This window comes from Gorilla gorilla, chromosome 15, assembly GCF_029281585.2.
Source record: "Gorilla gorilla gorilla isolate KB3781 chromosome 15, NHGRI_mGorGor1-v2.1_pri, whole genome shotgun sequence".
NCBI lineage: Eukaryota > Metazoa > Chordata > Mammalia > Primates > Hominidae > Gorilla > Gorilla gorilla.
This window is the reverse complement of record NC_073239.2, coordinates 80,438,312-80,461,320: the sequence shown is the minus strand read 5'-3', so window position 1 is coordinate 80,461,320 and position 23,009 is coordinate 80,438,312. Positions and strand designations below refer to the sequence as shown.

Below are 23,009 nucleotides of genomic sequence, written 5' to 3'. Positions count from 1 at the left end.
ATTGTGCCTGGCTTCCAAACTTCTTTTTTTTGAGACAGGTTTTCACTTTCTCTCCCAGGCTGGAATGCAGTGGCATGATCATAGCTCACTGCAGCATTGACCACCTGGGCTCAGGTGATCTTCCCACCTCAGCCTCCCAGTAGCTGGGACAACAGGAGCGTGCCACCAGGCCCGGCTGATTTTGAAATTTTTTCGTAGATAAGGGGTTTCACGATGTTGCCCAGTCTGGTTTCAAACACCTGGCCTAAAGTGATCCACCCTCCTCAGCCTCCCAAAGTGCTAGGATTAGAGGCATTAGCTGTGACATCCAGCGAAAAAAATTCTTCCAAATATATATGTATTTGTCCATAAAGTATAGACATATGCTACCATCATTAGCTTAACTCAATCAACATATACACTTAGAGTGAAGTTCAATTCTTAATAACAGTGGATGTAGGCTGGGTGCAGTGGCTCACGCTTGTAATCCCAGCACTTTGGGAGGCCGAGGGGGGTGGATCATTTGAGGTCAGGAGTTCGAGACCAGCCTGGCCAACACGGTGAAACCCCGTCTCTACTTAAAATACAAAAATTAGCCAGGTGTACATGCCTGTAATCCCAGCTTCTTGGGAGGCTGAGGCAGGATTGCTTGAACCCGGGAGGTGAAGGTTGCAGTGAGTCGTTTGCGCCACTGTACTCCAGCCTGGGCGACAAAGCGAGACTCCATCTCAAACAACAACAACAACAACAACAAAAACAGTGGATGTAAATTTACATTTCAAGTAGCCTTGATTTTTTTTTCTAGTCAAAATTTGATTGAATTTATAAGATTGGTATTTTACTTTTGAAAAGTGGCTGTCAAAGATTTGATACTGGGCTGGGCGTGGTGGCTCACGCCTGTAACCCCAGCACTTTGGGAGACCGAGGCGGGTGGATCACAAGGTCAGGAGTTTGACACCAGCCTGGCCAACATGGTGAAACCCCATCTCTACTAAAAATACCAAAAAAAAAAAAAAAAAAAAAAAAAAAAGATTTGATACTGAAGAGTCATTTCTAACATTTTCTTCTTGTTCTCCCGTAGTTTATTTGCAAAGGACTCTTAGAGTCATTTGTCTGTTTTATGAGGGTTAGTTTAATTAAACTTAGATAATATAATCAGTAAGTCCACTTAGTTGAATCCAGAAACTGCAGTAAGAAACTGCAATAAGTCATATATTGTCAGGGGCTGATTGGGTGGGCCCACCACTGCCAACCCCTAGGAATGGGTAACTCCCACTTTTCCCTGAGGACATCTCCTATGCTGTTCTAGGCCAAGGCACCATTCCATGGACTGAGGGCAGAGCCATTCACTCTATATAAAATAGTAGTTGACCGTAATGCCTTTTAGATTAAAATTAAATGTAAATATATTTCCTAATACTTTCTTTTACTGCATCCGAAATAGATTGTCTTGCACTATTCTTGGAGTACCGAAATCCCTGGGATACATGGGAGAAATTACTGGTCCAGAGAACAATTTCTCACATAGGCAAGGATGTTTCCATTTTAAAAAACCTGCTCATTTCAGTTGCTCAGCCATTTTATAGAAAGTGAAATGACTTTGAAATGAATTGTCTTTATAGAGATCCATAATTTGCAAGCAAAATCCCCACTCTATGACATGTTCTAAGCAACAGCTGTGAGAATTTCAAACGTGCACTATGCTTTTAACAGTTCAACTGTTGCCAAGGGAAATTGAATTGGCTTCAAAATCTTCCTTGGTTTTAATTCTGAATTTACCCTCAATCAACGATTGAAGAAAACAGGTCCTTGGCTGGGACACTGAACTTTCATGAAGACTGTACAGGATATTGAGATATGGAAAATTTAAGGTTCTTGAGGGTAGGAACTAGACTGCTGGTATTCTATAGTTCATACTTAGTGGTGATGAACTTTATCACGGCAAAAGTGGGCACTAGCCATACAGTGGCCAATTATCTGGAGTCAGTAGGGGGAGACTGCTTCCATCTAAGAGTCATCTTTTCGTTTTCCATTTCAGTTCAAAGCAGGAATATTTTTATCTTTCATGGCACAAAATTATTTTTCCACTCAAGAGCCATTTCTGGGAGTGTGCAAAGAAAATTTCAAAACTCTAGTGTTTAACAACACAAACAGGAGAAATGCAAATGCATTTTTCGTTGTCACTTGTACATATGGTACATATAGTTTTATTTATATATAGCTCTATTCCCTAACCGTATCGAAAAGATGATATAATGCTGAGGGAAAAAACTAGGCTACAGATCGACACACATTATTAACATAAAAAGAAAAAATACTAAAAGGAAGTATGCAAATACTGTAAGTGGTTATCTCTGAGTTGAGAAAATACGAATGTTAATTTTTTTGTCCCCCCCCCCCCCCAATTTCTAAGTTTTGAACAACTGGTACTCTGACGTTTGTAGTTAGCATTAATAATTTCTTTCTTCCTTTTTTCCTCTCAAAAAATGTATGTAGGGTGCATTCAAATACATTAATCCAAGAATATTATCTGGAAATGTACCATTTGGCCGTTTGCATTCACCAAGCATGCAAACACATCTCCAAATATCTCATCACTTGTTCTAGATACATTTAAGTAGTCTTCTCCATTAACTCTTTCGGGTCCAACTTGCCAATTAAAATCTCGAAACTCCTAGTTTGGAGCTGGGTCTTTCCGAGCTCTGAGCAGTCGGCTGACCGGCGGGTTATTCTGAATGAATAGACTGCAAACTGTGGCGACAGCGTTCCCACCTGCATTAATTAAACGAGCGCTGGCCTCAACGCTACAGGGGTCTGATATTCAAAACAGACGTTTAAGGAAAAGGAGATGAGGTGAGAGAGAATTCGAAGAAGGTTCAGCGGAGAGCGACTGCTGGGGGTTTCAAGGGACCCATTTACACAAGCAGTGGCGCACCGGCACGGGCGGGGGATCTTATTCCTGTCTACGCATCACAGGGTCCCGTCCAGAGTGGGACTCCCCAAACCCTGAGGGGCCACACTAGCTGCAGGGCGGGATCAAGTCTCGGGGGCTCCCCGACCCTTAGACGACCCAAGCCCTTGGAATCCTCCGGTCCAAGACGACCGCCGCCCAAAGGCTCCGCACAGCACGGAAAGCCAGCCCGCTGATCTGCTAGTCGCACACCTCCCGGAATTAAAGAGCTCCTCTCAGGCCCAGCGGCTTCTCACTTCAGCTTGCCCCACCGCCGGGCGGAAACGGCGGCTGCACCGCCCGAGATCGCGGCTGCATCCGGGTTCCTCAAGCTTCGGCCCAATCCTCGACCTTCTCTCTTCCCACCCTCCTGTTTCTCCGCCCTACTGCCGCCAATCCCTGATCAGGTCTCAGCCGAACATGCTGTCAAGGGAGTGAAGGCGGATACTGGCCAATGAGGCCTCGCTTCCCGTTTGAAGTCTCCAGTGGGCGGGCGCCGGAGGCGGGCGCTGCTGGCCAGAAGGTTCGGTTGCGCGTGTGCCATGGACTCAGCCGCCCGGTGATATTGACAATAGGAGAGAGAAAGGGGCATTGACTGGGACCCACCGCGGGTAGCGAAAGGTGGCTCTGGCAGCGGCGGCTCCAGCTCCTGCGGCTCCTCCTCCTTATTCTGTCCCCTTCTCTTGCTGCCGCTGCAGATCCAGTCTTCCTCCCTCCCTTCCCCCCCTCCCCACGTCGTCGCCGCCGCCGCCGGGTCCGGGGCAACGAGCTGAGGCGCCGCCCGCCAGGAATGTGAGCGAGGAGCCACCGGCGGAGCCGCAACGGGGTCGGTGCCGATTTGATGGGACGGGCCCGCGGGGGAGGATCGTGAGGCCGCCGCCGCCACCGGAACGCTGAGGTTCGGGTCCGGCCGTGAGGCCTAGAGGCTCCGCCGCCGCGGAACCGGAGGGACCCCGTACCGGACAGCCGTCGCCCCAGGCTCCCCGCAGCTGCCCGGACCTCCCCCTGCACGTCCCGGTCCCGCCGCCCGCCCCCGCTGCGGCCACCTCGCCCGTCTCCCGCCCCTTCAAGCCACAGATCATCTTCGGATTCTTCCCCAGAAGCTTCAAGGTAACTTCGTCCCTCCAGCACCGCGGCTCGCCCGCTTCCCTTCTTCCTCCCGGTCCTTCTGGGGAACCTATGGGGCACCGGCCTTGGGAAGGCCTGGCCGGGCAGGCGAGGGGTGCGGTGGGGTGGGGTGCGGGTGCGGGAGCGGGAGCGCCCGTCCCACTTGTCTGATTTACCTACAAATGCTTCTGATGATACCTCTCATTCACTGTGCCCCCTCCCCCCTTTTTCTCCACCTTCTGGGATTGGAGGCGTTTTCTTGCCCCCCTTTATCCACTGGCGGGGGCGGGGAATAAAGAGGGGTTTGGTGTGAGGAGGATTCTCTAGCAGCTTATCGTCTCCAGGGCTTGGGGTGTGGGTTAGGAGCAAAGGGAGTATGTAAGCATCCGCACAGACAAACCCCTTCCCTGTCTTTCCCTACTTCCCCTTACCCCCTTTGGATTATCCTGAGCCATGGAAATGCCCCATGCCTGCTGATTAGAGGATGATAAAGCTTCGGGAGCCCTGGCCCAGGGCGAAACCTGTTTCCCTGGGCTTTGCACGGACCCGCTGTTACCTTACGTTCAGTTTTGCAGTGCTTCAGGGTTGCGATCCTTGACGTTTATTCTGGGCCTCGGGCATAAGGGGTAAATGATTTTTTTAAAAGCTACCTATATATCGTCTGTAGAGATGAGAGATAAGGAATAAAGAAGAGACAAAAAGAGTGATGGAGGAAGAGGATTTACTGAAATTTTATAGTGTTAGAGTTAGAATGAAGTCTAAATAATTCACATACCCGATTGGAAAATCGGCCCCTAAATTTACAACGTACAAATAAGATGTGGAGCTTTTGGCTGATGCAGTCATTTTGATATTTTAAAGTGATCTTAACATCTATAGTCATTCATAGTTTGTGATTCTATTTTGAATCCATTTTATATTATATTAAGGCTAAATTAGGTAGATTTTTAAAAACTTTTTTTTTAAAGAAAACCAAAGAAGACTTCCAAATTCCAAACGTCAACATCATATGTGTGCATGTGTTTTTAAATGTTTTTGTTATTTTTACATTGTCAAAATCCACGTAATCCAGGTAACTTTTTATTCTCACGTGTTCAGGAAGAAATTCCCTTACTGTTTTATTTAGAAGTTAAAAACCACTTGTCTTGTGTATTGGAATGACAGGTGAGTAATTGCATTTCAGCATTTCCCCCATATGCATTCTTTCTATCCGAGTCTGCCATTAGTCTTGCATGAAGCCTCAGTGCTATGGAAATGATGGCATCTGTTTAATTTGGTGAATGAAATTAAGCTTAACGCTTGTTACTTTCAGGAAATAGCCTTCATTTTAATAACTCGAGAGGGTTAAACAATGCAAAAGTGCTATTCAGTTCCGTAAGTTTGATGGAATGAAAATTGGTATTTGATGATGAACTTCAAGGTCTAAACCTCAAGGGAACTCAACTTGGTTGTTTCAGTAGGCTGTGAATTTATGTTTTCAGTTCAACTTTGGTGCTTGATTTTCTCATAGTTTTTATTAAGCGTTAATAATGTAAGGTGGCTTCATTCAAAAAGAAGACTTATTTGAAATATTTTAATTATGCCTTTTATGTGTTTTGTTTAAAGTAATCTAGCCTGTCCTCATTTGCAGTGTGGTATAGTTTATCATAGCTAACATAGCACATCCCATTAAAAGTTATGCCTAGATAGTTTCAGTAGTAGTAAATTTCACCTTGCTGTGATACATTGGTATAGATTCTTGAAGTACACTAAGGGTTTTTCAACTCCAGAACCCATTCATAACATTAAGTATCTTGGGAAAGTGTATCAATGGAAGTTTTCCAGTTACAGAATAGCTCCAAAAATTACTTGAAGATGTGAAGAGCTTTGCAGTTAGAAAATGGGCAGGCAGCATAGATTTCTTTAAGCCTAGATGAGTATCTTTAATGCTTATAATGGAGTGGCACAATACATTAGAGTTCTCATATTGTTTCCGTGATACTTAAATTATTTTCACTAAATTTTCATGTTTTCCTGTTAACATATGACTTTTCTTTTCTTTGTTTGTTTGTTTCTTTTTTTTTTTTTTTTTTTTGAGAAGTAGTTTGCTCTTACTGCCCAGGCTGGAGTGCAATGGCACGATCTTGGCTCACCGCAACTCCGCCTCCTGGGTTCAAGTGATTCTCCTGCCTCAGCCTCCCGAGTAGCTGGGATTACAGGCATGCGCCACCATGCCTGGCTAATTTTTGTATTATTATTTTTTTTTTAGTAGAGATGGGGTTTCTCCATGTTGGTCAGGCTGGTCTCGAACTCCCAACCTGAAGTTATCTGCCCACCTTGGGCCTCCCAAAGTCCTGGGATTACAGGTGTGTGCCACCGTGCCTGGCTTTTTTTTTTTTTTTTTTGAGATGGACTCTTGCTCTGTCGCCCAGGCTGGAGTGCAGTGGTGCCATCTTGGCTCACCGCAACCTCTGCCTCCCAGGTTCAAGCGGTTCTCCCTTCTCAGCCTCTCGAGTAGCTGAGATTACAGGTGCATGCCACTGCGCCTAGCTAATTTTTGTATTTTTAGTAGACACAGGGTTTCACCATGTTGGCCAGGCTAGTCTTGAACTCCTGACCTCAAGTGATCCACCCACCTCGGCCTCCCAAAGTGCTGGGATTACAGGTGTGAGCCACCGGGCCCAGCCCTTTTTTTTTTTTTTTTTTTAAAGATGCAATCTCACTCTGTCACGCAGGCTGGAGTGCAATGGCGGGATCCTGGCCCACTGCAACCTCCGCCTCTCAGGTTCAAGCGATTCTTTCACCTCAGCCTCCCGGGTAGCTGAGATTACAGGCACCTGCCATCATGCCCAGCTAATTTTTGTAATTTTGTAGAGACTGAATTTCACCATGTTGTCCAGGTTGGTCTTGAACTCCTGACCTCAAGTGATCCAGCCATCTCAGCCTCCCAAAGTGCTGGGATTACAGGCGTGAGCCATTGCACCTGGCCAAGATAAGACTTTTCTTAACTGATTTTATTTTCTTTAGCACATATTCCCATTTTCATGAATATTGTATATGGGAATTTTAGAATTTGTATAACTCACATGTATGCTTCCACCTTGGGAATGTATGGGTTTATGATACTTCTTTCTCTTCAGTAGGGATATGTCCTCAGCACCAACTACTCCTCCATCAGTGGATAAAGTAGACGGATTTTCTCGGAAGTCCGTCAGAAAAGCCAGACAGAAGAGGTCGCAAAGTTCCTCACAGTTTAGGTCTCAAGGCAAGCCTATTGAGTTAACACCTCTGCCGCTGCTAAAAGGTAAGGCTCATGACCAGGTGATGCATTCTTTTTCAATTGATCTTTCTACATCTATATATAATTTCCTTTTTGTAGAGTTTTATATGTGTTGCAAATTGAAGGGATGGGATACTTCACATACATTGAAGTTACTAATGTGTGACCAAATATACCCACACTCCTTTTTAAAGGCTCAATTTAGTCTGTCTTTGGGCAAGTTAAACATTATCAGGAGAATATCTCACATTGATGAGTAGGTAAACTAAGTACTAGAGAAACTTTAAGATGTCTGGGTTTGTGTTTTTCATTTTTTTTTCTGTTGACATTTAGGGATACATTATATACAATGACAACTACAGATTATGCTGTCTTAGGAAGTAGACCCTAGTAGAGGAGATGGTACCATTCATTAATTTACATATAGAAAATGGTATTTGGAAGAATTCGGTTTTAAAAATCAAGAAAAAAATTGTCCATTTATACTTGTTTACATGCACTCTTGTTTTCACATAGTACAAGTAGAAAAGGTATACCTTTCTATGTACAAGTATGATGATCATACTTGTTTAGTATGATCTTTTCTTTGAAATTTGTTAATTTTTTAATTTTAATTTTTATCTTTTGAGATAGAGTCTCCCTCTGTTGCTCGGGCTGGTTCACAGCAACCTCCACCTCCTGGGTTCAAGTGATTTTCCTGCCTCAGCCTCCCGAGTAGCTGGGAGCACAGGTGCCCGCCACCATGCCCAGCTAATTTTTGTATTTTTAATAGAGACAGGGTTTCACCATGTTGGTCAGGCTGGTCTTGAACTCCTGACCCCAAGTGATCTGCCCACCTTGACCTCCCAAAGTGCTGGGATTACAGGTGTGAGCCACCGTGCCTGGCCTGAAATTTGTTAAAAACAAGTTTTTTGGTTTTTTTAATTTTCTTTTGAGACAATCTCATGCTGTCACTCTGGCTAGAGTTCAGTGGGGACAGAGTGAAAGTGCAGGTTGAGGCCGGGCGTGGTGGCTCACGCCTGTAATCCCAGCACTTTGGGAGCCCGAGGCAGGCAGATCACGAGGTCAGGAGTTTGAGACCAGCCTGGCCAACATGGTGAAACCCTGTCTCTTCTAAAAATACAAAAATTAGGCGCGGTGGTGGCACCTGTAATCCCAGCTACTCGGGAAGCTGAGGCAGGAGAATTGCTTGAACCGGGAGGCAGAGGTTGAAGTGAGCCAAGATCGTGCCATTGCATTCTAGCCTGGGTGACAGAGCAAGACTCTGTCTCGGGGGAAAAAAAAAAAGAAAGTGCAGGTTGGGGCTCACTGTGGCCTCTATCTCCTAGGCTCAAGTGATCCTCCCTTTCCCGAGTAGCCGGGATCAACTTCCCGAGTAGCTGGGACTACAGAAGCATGCCATCACGCCCAGCTAATTTTTCCATTTTTTTGTAGAGATGGAGTTTTGCCATGTTGCACAGGCTGGTCTCGAATTGCCATGGTGTTCCCATGCCAGGATTTAGGCGTGAGCCACCATGCCCGGCTCAACACGTTTTTAATATGAAGAATTTTTTTCTAAATTAGGCATTTCAACTTTTGTTTGGGTATGTGGTTACTTTTTGTCCCTTTTAATTTTCATCGTGTTTGCTTCATGTTTATGAACAGATGTTGTTTGAAAAATATCAGAACATAGCTTTTATAGTGTGGAAACTATCAGAATTTACCTTTGAGGTGGATGTTTATGTGCTGAATACTGAGGAATGGGAGAAAGGGGATATGAACAACACAATGAGCTTTAGTGTGGCTTGGAGGAAACCAGGCAACCTGGTTTGCTAGTTCATTATTGCAGACTTATTTCTGTAACAGTTTGTGAAATCAGAAGGTATTATAAGAAAAACTGGAATGTAACCGGAAAAGATCCTCAAAATTTAGCTTAGGATATTTCAAGCTTCTATTTTTTCCATATGAATACTTTTTTTTAAAAAAGGGAGAGAGATTCATAAATAAGATTCCAATGTTTATACAAAATTTTTGGAAACTGAATACTGATTACTGTAAAGATGATATATCTACCAGTCAGTAAAGATGAGCTCCTGTGAGCTTTGGGGGAGAAAATTTTGACTAGAGATTTTGCTGGTAAAAATGAAAATAGTCATTATGAGGCTTTGGAAAGAAAATGTAGGAAACACTGTAGATTGAACTATGCTTGAAATACAAAGTTGGGAGACGCTGATTTTTTAGTAATCTATTTAATCTGAAGTAGATATGTAATGGGTGTTAACTTCTGTATCTGTAAAGGACTTCATTCTGAGGAAGCCAGTTAAACTTTTTGTTTTTTTAGGATTAGAAGGAATTTAAAAACTTACACTAATTTCTTGGATCTTATGATAAACTCTTAAATTAGGACTTCACTGACCACTCATAGTCAGGGTATTGGTTTTGTGGGTAGTGAAAGAAGCATGCATGAGAAGAATTTGGACACATGCTTTAATGTATTTTTTCTTTAATGCTTTCATGTCTTTTTTCTCATTTTAAAAAATTATAGTAAAATATACATAACATGAAATTTACCATCTTAACCATGTTTAAATGTGCATTAAGTGCCTTGACATTGTCATGCAACTATCCCTACCATCCATCTCCAGAACCTTTTCATCTTCCCCAGCTGAAGCTCTGTACCTATTAAACACTAACTCCCTGTTTCCCCCACCAGCCCTTGGCAACCGCCATTCTGTTTTTTGTTTCTATGAATTTGACTACTCTAGGTACCTCCTATAAGTGATGCCATGCAATATTTGTCTTTTTGTGACTGGCTTATTTCACTTAGTCAAGTGTCTTCAGTGTTCATCTCTGTTGTAGCAGGTGTCAGAATTTCATTCTTTTTTAAGGCTGAATAATTTCAGTGTATATACATACCATATACTTTTTAATCCATTAATTCATTGGTGGACACTTGGGTTGCTTCCACCTTCAGGCTATTGTGAATAATGCTGCTGTGACCATGATGTACAGATACCTGTTTAAGTTCTGGCTTTCATTTCTTTTGGGTATGTACCCAGACGTGTAATTGCTGGATCATATGTTGAATTTTTCAGGAATTGCCATACATATTGCCACAGCAACTGGACCATTTTTCATTCCCATTAGCAATGCATGAGGGTTCCAGTTTTCTATATCCTCACCATCACTCATTTTCTGCTTTTTAATTTTTTGATAATAGTCATTATAATAGGTATGAAGTGGTATTTCAGTGTGATTTTTATTTGCATTGCCCTAATGATTAGTGATGTTGAGCATCTTTTCCTGTGCTTTTTGGCCATTTCTATATCCTTTTTCTCACTTTTAAAAGTGAAGTCTGCTAGTATTGCCAGTTTTCCAAGAGCTCTGCTTTCCAAGAATGTGATTTTTTGAACTGGTATATTTTGCCAGTATGAGAGAATTGGAGAGTAACAGGACTATATACTCACAAACCTAATTCCAGATTGACTAACAGTGATTGCTTTGTAGTAAGCACATTCTGGGTAAATACTCTGGAAAGTATTCTATAAATTAGAAATCCATCTCTGTCTGTAGAATAACATAAGGAAGTATAATCAGAAATAGACTTCAGTAATGTGTATTTGCTCTTGATTTTCTAGGGAGTAATTTATGGAATATAAAGAAAATGTAGGAGGAATTTCTTTTCTAGGATTTTATTTTTTTTGGCCATTGCCTTAAGAGAAACCAGGATAAACACTATATGCATGCTAAAGGATAGTTATTGATTTAATTTTCTATAGTATTGCTTTGACTAAATTGGGTTAATTTTGTTTGGAGTACAATATAAAATGTGGTTGAATTTTGTGAGTTGTTTTAAATAATGAAGTCAAAGAGGTGTCCTTAAGGTCTTTAATTTCAGGGGAGTTTGAATATGATAATTATACAAACAGTGATTATATAACTCATCTTTTTAATATGTCATTTTTGAATGCTCAGATATGCATTAATAACTACTCGTTTTGTGCATGCATTATCAGAATGTTTATTATATGCATCATAATCTTTGACAGATTTATAAATAATACTGCATTAATTCTTAGCGTTTTAAAGTCTGTTCACTTGCAAAACTGCAACATAATGTGAAGGGAAAGTTTTTGTTTTGCCCTATTTCTTTTCTTTTTTTTTTTTTTTGAGATGGAGTTTTGCTCTTGTTGCCCGGGCTGGAGTACAGTGGTGCGATCTCAGCTCACTGCAACCTCTGCCTCTTGGTTCAAGTGATTCTCTTGCCTCAGGCTCCTGAGTAGCTGGGATTGCAGGTGCCCACCACCACACCAAGCTAATTTTTTTGTATTTTTAGTAGAGACGTGTTGAGACCAGCCAGGCTGGTCTCAAACTCCTGACCTCAGGTGATCCACCTGCCTTGGCCTCCCAAAGTGCTGGGATTACAGGCGTGAGTCACTGCGCCCAGCCTGTTTTGCCCTATGTCTAATAGGTGGGTTTTGAAATCTGTATCACTGATGTTATTTCCTGTAGAAAGCAACACCACCTGTAATTCTGTATAAATCTACCTGGTTTTTCCGTATCTGTGTGTTAGGAAATTATAGGATGAACTTTGCAAAGATAGACATTTACATTTTCTCCATCTTTATATGCTTTTGTGAAAGTGTTTTTGGAGAGCCTTAACATTTTTGAGGCTGGGTATGGTGGCTCACACCTATAATCCCAGCACTTAGGGAGACTGAGTTGGGAGGCTCGCTTAAGCCCAAGAGTTTGAGACCAGCCTACGCAACATAGTGAGACCTCATCTGTACAAATAATTTAAAAAATTAGCCAGGGTGGTGGTGTACACCTGTGGTCCCAGCTACTTGGGAGGCTGAGGCAGAAGGATTGCCTGAGCCCAGGAGGCTGAGGCTGCAGTGAGCTGTGATTGTTCCACTGTGTCCAGTGTGGCTGACAGAGTGAGACCTTTGTCTCAAAATAAGAACATTTTTTTCTTTGAGTCTAAAAGATTCTTACTCATTCACGGATAGGGAAAACCTAGTAGAGGTTTAGTGCCTTACTTACTTGATAAGAAAGTAAAATCTTGGGGGAGGCCAACAGGGGGCGGGTCATTTGAGGTCAAGAGTTTGAGACCAGCCTGGCCAACAGGGTAAAACCCTGTCTCTGCTAAAAATCCAAAAATTAGTGGATGTAGTGGTGTGCATCTATAATCCCAGCTACTCAGGAGGCTGAGGCAGGAGAATCACTTGACCCCGGGAGGTGGAGGTTGCAGTGAGCTCATATTGTGCCACTATAGACTCTGTCTTAAAAAAAAAAAAAAAAGAAAGTCAAGACTTGGATACTTTCCTTACACTTACACAGCAGGACATGAAGCAAGCCTTGACTGTTATCTAGGTAAGTTGTTGAGTAAGACAGTCAAACTAAACAGTTAGGCAAACACACAAACACACACACACAAATTTATGTTAATAATAATCAGTGGTAGTAGCACCTGGCTGGGTGATTTATGTTCTCTCCTCACCCTAGCCTCCTGTGCCTCATTTCCTTGCGTTGACTTTAAGCGATTCTGTAAGTTTAGATTTGGGTGAACGTTTTCTGAAGAATACTGCCTCTTTGAAGATGGAATTATAGTGAAAGTAGCATTGTTATTTCTTTTTTTTTGTTTGTTTGTTTTTTTGAGACAGAGTCTCGCTCCGTCATCCAGGCTGGAGTGCAGTGGCGCAATCTCGGCTCACTGCAACCTCTGCCTCCCAGGTTCAAGCGATTCTCCTGCCTCAGCCTGCCGAGAGTAGCTGGGATTACAGGTGTCTGACACCACATCCGGCTGATTTTTGTATTTTTAGTAGAGACAGGGTTTCTCCATGTTGGCCAGGCTGGTCTCGAACCCCTGACCACAGGTGCGTCCGCCTGCCTAGGCCTCCTAAAGTGCTGGGATTCTTGGCATGAGCCACCGCGCCCGGCTGCCGTTGTTATTTCTTGTCTCACAATTCATTATACATTTCCGAGGTATTTTGCAGATAGTTTGTACATTCACTTTTAGATATTCTTACAACTATGATGACTAGAGGTCCCATTTAGCAGAAAGAAACCCTTTGCCTTTTTGGTGTTGATACTTTTTCTCTAGTGAAAACACTTGAAAAAAAAAACCCACCATAGTTTTAAGGTTCAGCTTACATTTTTATTTTTTAGGGTGACAATTTGTAAGAACTTTAAAAATTATAATTTGAAACTAGTTTTTGTGCCTTTTTTTTTTTTTAAAACGGAGTTTAGCTCTTGTTGCCCAGGCTGCAGTGTAATGGTGCGATCTCGGCTCACCACAGCCTCTGCCTTCCGGGTTCAAGCGATTTTCCTGCCTCAGCCTCCCAAGTAGCTGGGATTACAGGCATGTGCCTCCATGCCCGGCTAATTTCGTATTTTTAGTAGAGATGGGGTTTCTCCATGTTGGTCAGGCTGGTCATGAACTCCTGACCTCAGGTGATCTGCCTGCCTCGGCTTCCCAAAGTGCTGGGATTACAGGCGTGAGCCACCGTGCCCGGCCGTTTTCGTGCCTTTTTAATGATTGCCTTTTTCGTCTATATCTGCTTTATGTATAGTAAAGCAGGCACATGCAATATAATACCAGATTTTTATAAGGAGTGAATGTGCTAAAACCTATTTAGAATAAGAATAGTCTCTTAAGAGGCCAGGTACAGTAAATAACTCACACCTTTAATCCCAGCACTTTGGCAGGTCGAGGTGGGAGGATTACTTGAGCCCAGGAGTTCAAGGCCAGCCTGTGCAACATAGCAGGCCTGTCTCTAAAAAAAAATAAAATAAAAAATTAGCTGGGTGTGGTGGTACACGCCTGTAGTCCTAAGTACTTGGAAGGCTGAGGGAGGATAGTTCGAGCCCAGGAGATCGAGGCTGCAGTGAGCTGTGATTGTGCCACTGCACTTGAGCCTGGGCAACAGAGTGAAATGCTGTCTCAAAAAAGAATAGTCTTTTAAGGAATAATGTCATCTATTTTAGTGTTTACTACACTCCATGTCGTGATACAGTGTCGCATGGGTTTTGTTGGTCCTCAAGAGTCCTAGCTTACCACTAGCTGGGTTGCCTTGGACAAATGAGTTAACTGCTGAAAGCTTTGGTTTTCCTTGTCTGTAAAATGATGATGACGTTAATAGTCAATAGATGTGACAGTGCCACATTCAGTAAATACTAGCTGTTGTTATTTAATGGGGGTTTCAAAAGTTAGAATATGAATAATAGGAAATTTTTATGACATACTTTCCTAGTAAAAAGGTGGAAATTGGAAATTTCTCTGAAAATTATGAAGAGCATAATTTTGCAGCCACAAACGTTTTTCAACCAAAAATTTCAAAGAAGCAGTTTTTAAATATGGTGAATTTAATATAATAGCTATTCTAAACATCTTCACCTGGAGAGTTGCATCTACTGCATTAGTATCTTGCCATGTTATTTAGTGTAATGCTTTTTATTTTTAATTTATTCATTTTTTGTATAGATAATACAGCCATATGGTTAAAATTCCAAAGGTTACAAAAGGATGTGTAGTGAAAAATCTTCCTTCCATCCCTTCTCCTAGTTTCCCTTCCCAGAAGCAACCAGTCATTATACTCTTGTATACTAGGTATAGAGATTCTTAAATCCTTGGTTGGATTTAAAATGCAATGAGCAGCCTAAAATTATGTGAACAGTTTGTATGTGTGTATCTATTTAAAAAATGGGGAATCAATAGGGATTTTTCAGATTCTCAAAGGGATATCTGACTTAAAACGGGTTAAGATCTATTGATCTAGTTTGTACCTTCGACTAATGATGTGTGTTCTTCAGGCATCTAAGATTTGTGTGTGTGTGTGTGTGTTTTCAGATGGAGGTTCGCTCTTGTTGCCCAGGGTGGAGTGCAGTGGCCCCATCTCGGCTCAGTGCAACCTCTGCCTCCCAGGTTCAAGCAATTCTCCTGCCTCAGCCTCCCAAGTAGCTGGGATTACAGGTGTGCGCCACCACACCCAGTTAATTTTGTATTTTTAATAGAGATGGGGTTTCACCATGTTGGTCAGGCTGGTCTTGAACTATTGACCTCAAGTGACCCTCCCACTTTGGCCTCCCAAAGTGCTGGGATTACAGGCATGAGCCACCGCACCCGGCTGTGTGTGTGTGTGTTTAAAAAATAACCATAAGCTTTACTTTTGAACTGAAAGAACATCTATATGTTAATAGATGTTAAAGTTCAGTTTTAGAACCTTTGAAAAACTGTGGTAATAATTTTTTTGGGGGGAAGCAATTTTAAGATCTTGCACAAAAGCAAGTGCCAAACTATGTTATTTTTTTCTTTTTTCATTTTAATTTTATTATTATTATACTTTAAGTTTTAGGGTACATGTGCACAACGTGCAGGTTTGTTACATATGTATACATCGCAAGGACAAAAAACCAAACACCGCATGTTCTCACTCATAGGTGGGAATTGAACAATGAGAACACATGGACACTGGAAGGGGAACATCATATACCAGGGACTGTTGTGGGGTCGGGGGATGGGGGACGGATAGCATTAGGAGATATACCTAATGTTAAATGACGAGTTAATGGGTGCAGCACACCAACATGGCACATGTATACATATGTTATTTTTTTCTTTCTTTCTTTTTTTGTGATGGGAGTTTCACTCTTGTTGCCCAGGCTGGAGCGCAATGGCGCTATCTCGGCTCTCTGCAACCTCCGCCTCCCGAGTTCAGGAAATTCTCCTGTATTTTTATGTATGAAAGATTGTACCCAGTTGTAGTGAAGAGATAATTTCATTCACTTTTAGGAAGGAATATATATTTTTTAATATATCCTAATAGTTTGCTTCTGTAGCATAGGTAAAATTATTGTACAGAGTTTTATGTGGGCCAAAAGAAATTGGCCAGGCGCGGTGGCTCACACCTGTAATCCCAGCACTTTGGGAGGCTGAGGCGGGTGTATCACTTGAGGTCAGGAATTTGATACCAGCCAGGCCAACATGGTGAAACCCCGTCTCTACTAAAAATACAAAAAAATTAGCCAGGCATGGTGATGCGCACCTGTAATCCCAGCTACTTGGGAGACTGAGGAGAATCACTTGCACTGGGAGGCAGAGGTTGCATCACTGCAGTCCAGCCTGGGTGACAGAGTGAGAGTGTCTCCAAAAAAAAAAAAAAAAAAAGAAATTGAGAGTCAGTGTACCTGATATATTCATCACTTAAAAGTAGGATAGAAGCTTGCATTCATATTCATCCCATTAAGAACTAATTACTTAATCCTGGCCAGGTGTTGTGACTTATGCCTGTAATCCTAGCACTTTGGGCGGCCGAGGCGGGCAGATCACCTGAGGTCAGAAGTTTGAGACCAGCCTGGCCAACATTGTGAAACCTCGTCTCTATTAAAAATACAAAAATTAGCCAGGCATGGTGGCACGCGCCTGTAGTCCCAGCTACTCGGGAGGCTGAGGCAGGAGAATCGCTTGAATCCGGGAGGCAGAGGTTGCAGTGAGCTGAGATCACACCATTGCACTTCAGCCTGGGCAACAAGAGCGAAACTCCGTCTCAAAAAAAAAAAAAAAAAAAAACCGAAAAATTTCTTAACTTAGGGTTCATGGATTTCTGGTTGGGACAGTGTATATCTGCATGGGCTTCAGGGTTTCTAGACCCTCCTAAAATTATATGTAAAGTTTCTGTGTATGTGCATTCTTTTCTGGAGGAGAGAATTGATTGCTTTCATCAGATTCTCCCTTCCATTCACGTTCTCTCTCTATAGTTAAGAGTTTTTGGCTTAGACTAAATGGGAATTGTGTTGTTACTATTTTCTGAGTTTCGTGTTAGCTGCTCTGTGTGCACATATGCATCTACCCTTACCATAAAACACTGTAAACCATAAACAGCATTCATCATAATGTGCGTCCGTCCAGGATGTAACCTGGATATTTATATGCAATATTTATATGCAAGACAGGGCATATAAATATTGAAGTGCCAAATGAATGTTCTCATAAGATGAGGCGGTCCTTTTCTACCTAGAATTTTCTTCCCCAACTTCTTATCATTCAAGTTTTAGCTCCAGTGGGACCTCCTTGGGGACTTCCTTGATGACTTTAAAAAATAGTCTTTCGGCTGGGTACGGTGGCTCACGCCTGTAATCCCAGCACTTTGGGAGGCCGAGGTTGGTGGATCATGAGGTCAGGAGATTGAGACCATCCTGGCTAACACAGCGAAAACCAGTGTCTACTAAAAATACAAAAACAAAAAACAAAAAACAAAAAAAAACTAGCCGGGCGTGGTAGCAGGCGCCTGTAGTCCCAGCTACTCGGGAGGCTGAGGCAGGAGAATGGCGTGAACCTGGGAGGCGGTGCTTGCAGTGAGCCAAGATCGTGCCACTGCACTCCAGCCTGGGCGACAGAGTGAGACTCTGTCTCAAAGAAAAAAAAATAGTCTTTGGGCTGGGTGCGGTGGCTTATGCCTGTAATCCCAGCACTTTGGGAGGCTGAGGTGGGCGGATCTATCTCAAAAAGAAAAGAAAAAAAATAGTCTTTGGCTGGGCATGGTGGCTCATGCCTGTAATCCCAGCACTTTGGGAGGACGCAGGAGGATCTCCTGAGGCCAGGTGTTCAAGATCAACCTGGGCAACATAGTGAGACCCCTGTTCCTACTAGAAAATTAAAAAATTAGCTGGAAATGGTAGCATGCACCTGTGTCTTGGCTACTTGGGAGGCCGAGACAGGAAGGAGGATTGCTTGCTCTAGGTGACAGCAAGACCCTTGTCTCTTGGAAAAAAAAAGTGTTTGAAGTTTCTATTACTCTGTTGTTTCTTATAATCTTTAATTATTTTATCTTTGTTTGTTCACTTGTCTGATATATCTCCCCTCCCCCATTAAAATATGATCTTCTTCCGTGTAGAAATCTTGTTTTTCTTATCTCTAGGGCTTAGAACAGTGCCTTGTACATAATTGGCATTCAATAAATATTTCTTAGTAAATGAATGAACATTTTTATTTCACATTTAGGTTGACTTAGTTGACTAATAAGTAATAAAGGCATTTATTTTTCCTTCATAAATATTTAAACACTTTATTTTTTTTTGTAAAACCCAGGCCAATTTTATTTTAAAAAAATAAAATTTTAATGCCAATTTTATTTTAACTTATAATTTACACAAAATATAAACTTGTTTAATGAAAACTTTTTATTTTAAAAGGATCACATTGCTGAGTGTTCAATTAAAATCCTGAGGGGGTTTGTGCTCTGGTAATTCTGCATGTTTCAGGTTAAAAACATAAGTGGTATATTATATAGAGAGAATGGAGTGGATTTTATAGACGATAAACTTAGAGTGATTCCTTTTACTTTGCAAATTCATCACTTTCATTTCACAAAAGTTAAGACGTTAAGTCCAGTGAAATCCCTCTGTTCTGCGTATTTGAGGACTGATTATAGCCTAATCAGATCACCAGACTTTATATAGTTTAAGAGAGAATAGCATATCTGAATATTATAATGGACTTTCAGAGCAGAGTTTTATGGGCAAATGTTCTCTGATTTGTAAAACTTACATTTTATAATAATATTGGCTCATAATAGTAATTAGATTTTGTAGTGCTTGAAAAAGATCAGTAAAGTTTCTAGATATTTCGAATAGGCTAAAGTAGTTCTTTTGTTTGCAAGTGATGACATCCTCTTTTAATACTTAAAAATGGTTTCTACCTTTTGTATTTGAAGATTTTTTTTTTGAAAACTTATGTGGAATCTTATTTTTATGTTACAGTAGAATTAAGCATGGTTTCCCTCAGTAAGAATGTAGGCCCTGGGGTCACACATACCTGAGTTTGAATTCTGAGTCCACCATCAGAAGCCGTTTGACTTTTTTTTTTTTTTCTTACATTGTCGCCCGGGCTGGAGTGCAGTGATGCGATCTCTGCTCATTGCAACCTCCACCTCCTGGGTTCAAGCAATTCTTCTGCCTCAACCTCCCGAGTAGCTGAGATTACGGGCACCCACCACCACGCCCAGCTAAGTTTTTGTATTTTTTGTATAGATGGGGTTTTGCCATGTTGGCCAGGCTGGTCTTAAATTCCTGACCGTGTGATTCGCCCGCCTCGGCCTCTCAAAGTGCTGGGATTACAGGCATTGAGCCACCACACCTGGCCAGGAGCTGACTTCTAAGCCTTGGTTTTCTTCTCTCTAAAACTGGGAGAGTAATAGAAGCCATATCATAGAGTCAGATTAAATTCCAGAAGGCAGGTAAAACATTTAGCCTAGTGCTAGATACATTGTATGAGTTGAAGAATATTAACTACTATAATTATAGGAAAAAGTACACAATGGCAAATGTTTACTAACGTCTTTTAGTTGATTTTTGTTCCTTTAACACATTACATGGTTTCTTTGCATTTAAGGAAGAAAAATATGGAGTATATACAGCTGTGAGAATTATACTTTTAAAGCAAAAAGGAGAAACTAGTTCTTATGGAACAATCTCAGCATTACTGTTTAGTTAATGTCAGTTTGAGACAGATTTCTTGTTTCTGGAATCAGAATTTAAAGTGGCTAATGTAATTATTTTCAAGGGAAATTCCATTTATGGAACATTACCAGGTAAAATTGTTATTAGATAGACTTTCTTTTTTTTTGAGACGGAGTTTCCCTCTTGTTGTCCAGGCTGGAGAGCAACGGCTTGATCTTGATTCACTGCAACCCCCACCTCCTGGGTTCAAGTGATTCTCCTGCCTCAGCCTCCCGAGTAGCTGGGATTACAGGCATGTGCCACCACAACTGACTAATTTTGTATTTTTAGTAGAAATGGGGTTTCACCGTGTTGGTCAGGCTGGTCTTGAGCTGCCAACCTCAGGTGATCTGCCCGCCTTGGCCTCCCAGAGTGCTGGGATTACAGGCGTGAGCCACTGTGCCCGGCCTAGGTAAACTTAATTTGGAAGTTGTTAGGCTGGGCGCAGTAGCTCACACCTGTAATCCTACCTAGCAATTTGGGAGGCTGAGGTGGGAGGATCACTTGAGCCCAGGAGTTCAAGACCAGCCTGGGAAGCATGGCAAAACTCCGTCTCTACAAAAAATAGAAAAATTAGCCAGGTGTGGGGGCATGCTCCTGTCGTCCCAGCTACTCTGGAGGCTAAGGTGAGAGAATCACCTGATTCCGGGAGGTCAAGACTGCAGCAGTGAGCCAAGATCACGCTGCTGCACTCCAGCTTGGGTGACAGAGTGAGACCCTGTCTCAAAAAGAAAAAGAGAAAGAGAGAAAGATTGAGAGAGAGACAGAGAGACAGAGAGACAGAAAGAGAGAAAGTTGTTTCCCAGGACAGGATCTTCAAACGTTTTTGTAATTGCTTACTTCTGTCAGAGAATATAACTTCAGCACTCTTGTATTTGTCCTGTTACACAACATTAAAATATACAAACATAGAGATGTTTAAAAAGGATGATATTGAAAAATAAGATATAGAGTTCTAATACTTTTGTGCCTCCATTTCTCTTGCCCATTCCCCAGCACACACACTGGTCTGGAACGCAGCTTTGTTTTGATATTTAGATTCAAAGACAGAACTTTCTCTTTGGGTTTTGAGCCATGTTAGTTTTGCAGCATTTTATTTTGAACCAGCGAAGGACATGAAGAGGGCCAGGCATGGTGGCTCACTCCTGTAATCCCAGCACTTTGGGAGGCTGAGGCAGGCAGATCACTTGAAGTCAGGAGTTCGAGACGAGCCTGGCCAACATGGTGTAACCCCATCTCTACTAAAAATACAAAAAAAATTAGCCAGGTGTGGTGGTAGGTGCCTGTAATCTCAGCTACTTGGGAGGCTGAGGCAGGAGAATCTCTTGAACCCATGCGGCGGAGGTTGCAGTGAGCTGAGATTGCACCACGGCACTCCATCCTGGGTACAGAGCAAAACTCCATCTCAAAAAAAAGACAGGAAGAATTGAATGCGAAACTTCTTAGTGTGCCTTCTTGAGGTCTTTGCATAGGCTTTTAAGTTTATTGCACCTTAAGGAAACAAAATCTGAATTGAGGATTTTACCAGTTTAAAGAGTATCACAGATGGCTCTTTGTTGATGGCTCTTACCTTATGGTCAGTGGGTGAGTTTTAGAGGGCCCTTGACCCTCTTGAAATGCCAGGGAGTATTTTGTGTCTCTGTGCAGACTGACACTTTTCCGGACAAAGGTAGAGCTTTCATCAGATTCTCAAAGGAGTTTCTCCAAAGGCTAGGAACAGTTGCTTTGGGTGGTTGGCATGTTTTCTCACTCACAGTGGAGACAGAGAATTTGTCATCTCTCTCTGTAGAAGGGAGCTCTCATGACTAGAGGTTTCTTCTCCTGTATGTCTTTCCTGATTTTTGATTCTTTTTGATACCAAATAGAATTTTAAAAGGTATTTGAAGGGAGAAGTTACTACATGACTGTAGTGTGTGGTTGGCTGGAAAATTTTGATGTGCATCATTTGAAAAATTAAGCTGGGTGGATAGGAATACCAGTGATAAAACTGAGTGTGCCTGTAAAGAAACATTTTTCTGGAATGGCTGTGGACCTGGGAGAATTTGGGAGGATAAAGTCAGGTTGTTTCTGCTGGTAAAGAAATAGGTTAGCAATCAGTGAAGAAGAGATGTCTGTTGGTTTTTCGGTGTGCCAGGCAATGTACCACATGGTGTCTCATTTAAGCCGCACACCCAATACCAAGAACAAGCGATGTTTGCTTTTAACTGAGGGCAAAGTAACTTGCCCACTCGTGCAGAGAGAGCCAGGGGTGGGACCCTAGGCCGGTCTGGCTCTAAAGCTGGTAACTTCCTTGTTGTGGCCGTTAGTCATAAATGTGTGCAGGTGAGAACAGCTAACCGCAATCTTGGTCATACTGTGCTGGGGTGATTTACTAAGACGTTTTTGCAAGTACTCTAAAAATTACGAGGAGACTGAAGGTGGTGAGAAAGCAAAGCAGAGAAGAGAAGAATGAGGGGAGCAGCCAGGCCTGCAGCAGCACTGTGGGTGGTGATGGGGAGAGGTGTGGCAGGCCGTGGGCTCTGGGCTCCTCAAGAAGGCTGGCCAGGCCGGGGAGCTGGGCACAAGACGCATCCCCGGGCCCCTGTGCAACTCATGCTGTGTCCTGGTGAAGGCATGTCAGTCATGTCAGTCATGGAATAGTAAGGAACAGTTCAGTAAACTGGTAGCATTCTGGCTGTGGTGTCCTTGAACACTCATCCCTCCATCTTTGGGGAACTCACTTATTGTAGGAAAGGGTCTGGGTTCAAGTCTAGGTGATAATCTTAGCTTTATGAACTGAGGTGAGTTATTTAAACTTCTTTGGAACTTCAGTTTCACTTTTGGTAAAACGAGATTCATGCTGCCCAAGGTGGTTGTGAAGAGTAAGTGAGGCATTGTGGGTAAACTGCCTGAATAGTGGTTGGCTGCTTAATAAATATGCGTTCCCTCATCTCTCTGTTTGCCATTGATCTTTCTTGAAGTCAGCCCTGTGGACCTGGATCTTGTTTCAGAATATGCAGTGTTGTGAGAGAAGCAATCTGGCAAAAGTTCATCCGTTATGTAGGCACCATGAAAGACTTTTGTCTCACAGTGACGTTAAATTTTAATTTAATTAATTCAGGGCTGCTTGTGCCTGGAACACTGTTCAAAGTAAAATGTTAAAACATTAAAAAGAACATGTAGCAAATTGAGACTTGGCACCATTTCAGGAAAAGTACTGTCTTCTAATAAGGGAGATACAGACATGAATTAACCTTTTAC

The 23,009-nt window shown here is 42.3% G+C and overlaps 2 protein-coding genes across 4 annotated transcripts in view; one reads left to right on the top strand and one right to left on the bottom strand.

Moving 5' to 3' along the window:
- Positions 1-1,647: 1,647 nt before the first annotated feature.
- On the bottom strand, positions 1,648-4,028 carry LOC115930617 (loricrin-like). Its single transcript, XM_031002040.3, has one exon. The coding sequence runs from the start codon at positions 4,009-4,011 to the stop codon at positions 3,595-3,597; it is 417 nt and encodes a 138-aa protein (XP_030857900.1). The 5' UTR covers positions 4,012-4,028; the 3' UTR covers positions 1,648-3,594.
- The window catches only part of PPP2R5E (protein phosphatase 2 regulatory subunit B'epsilon), a 170,914-nt gene continuing 151,805 nt past the window's right edge, over positions 3,901-23,009 (top strand). The window contains exons 1-2 of one of the 3 annotated variants that reach the window (XM_055362003.2): positions 3,901-4,039; positions 7,159-7,319. In XM_055362003.2, the coding sequence (XP_055217978.1) occupies positions 7,163-7,319 (157 nt within the window). In that variant the 5' untranslated portion in view covers positions 3,901-4,039; positions 7,159-7,162. Of the gene's footprint in view, positions 4,040-7,155; positions 7,320-23,009 lie in introns of those variants that run through there. The other 2 variants (XM_055362002.2, XM_055362004.2) reach the window with 2 other exon arrangements.

Excerpts from the sequence above, each read along its gene's own strand:
- LOC115930617 (XM_031002040.3), bottom strand. The coding sequence starts at position 4,011 with ATGATCTGTGGCTTGAAGGGGCGGGAGACGGGCGAGGTGGCCGCAGCG.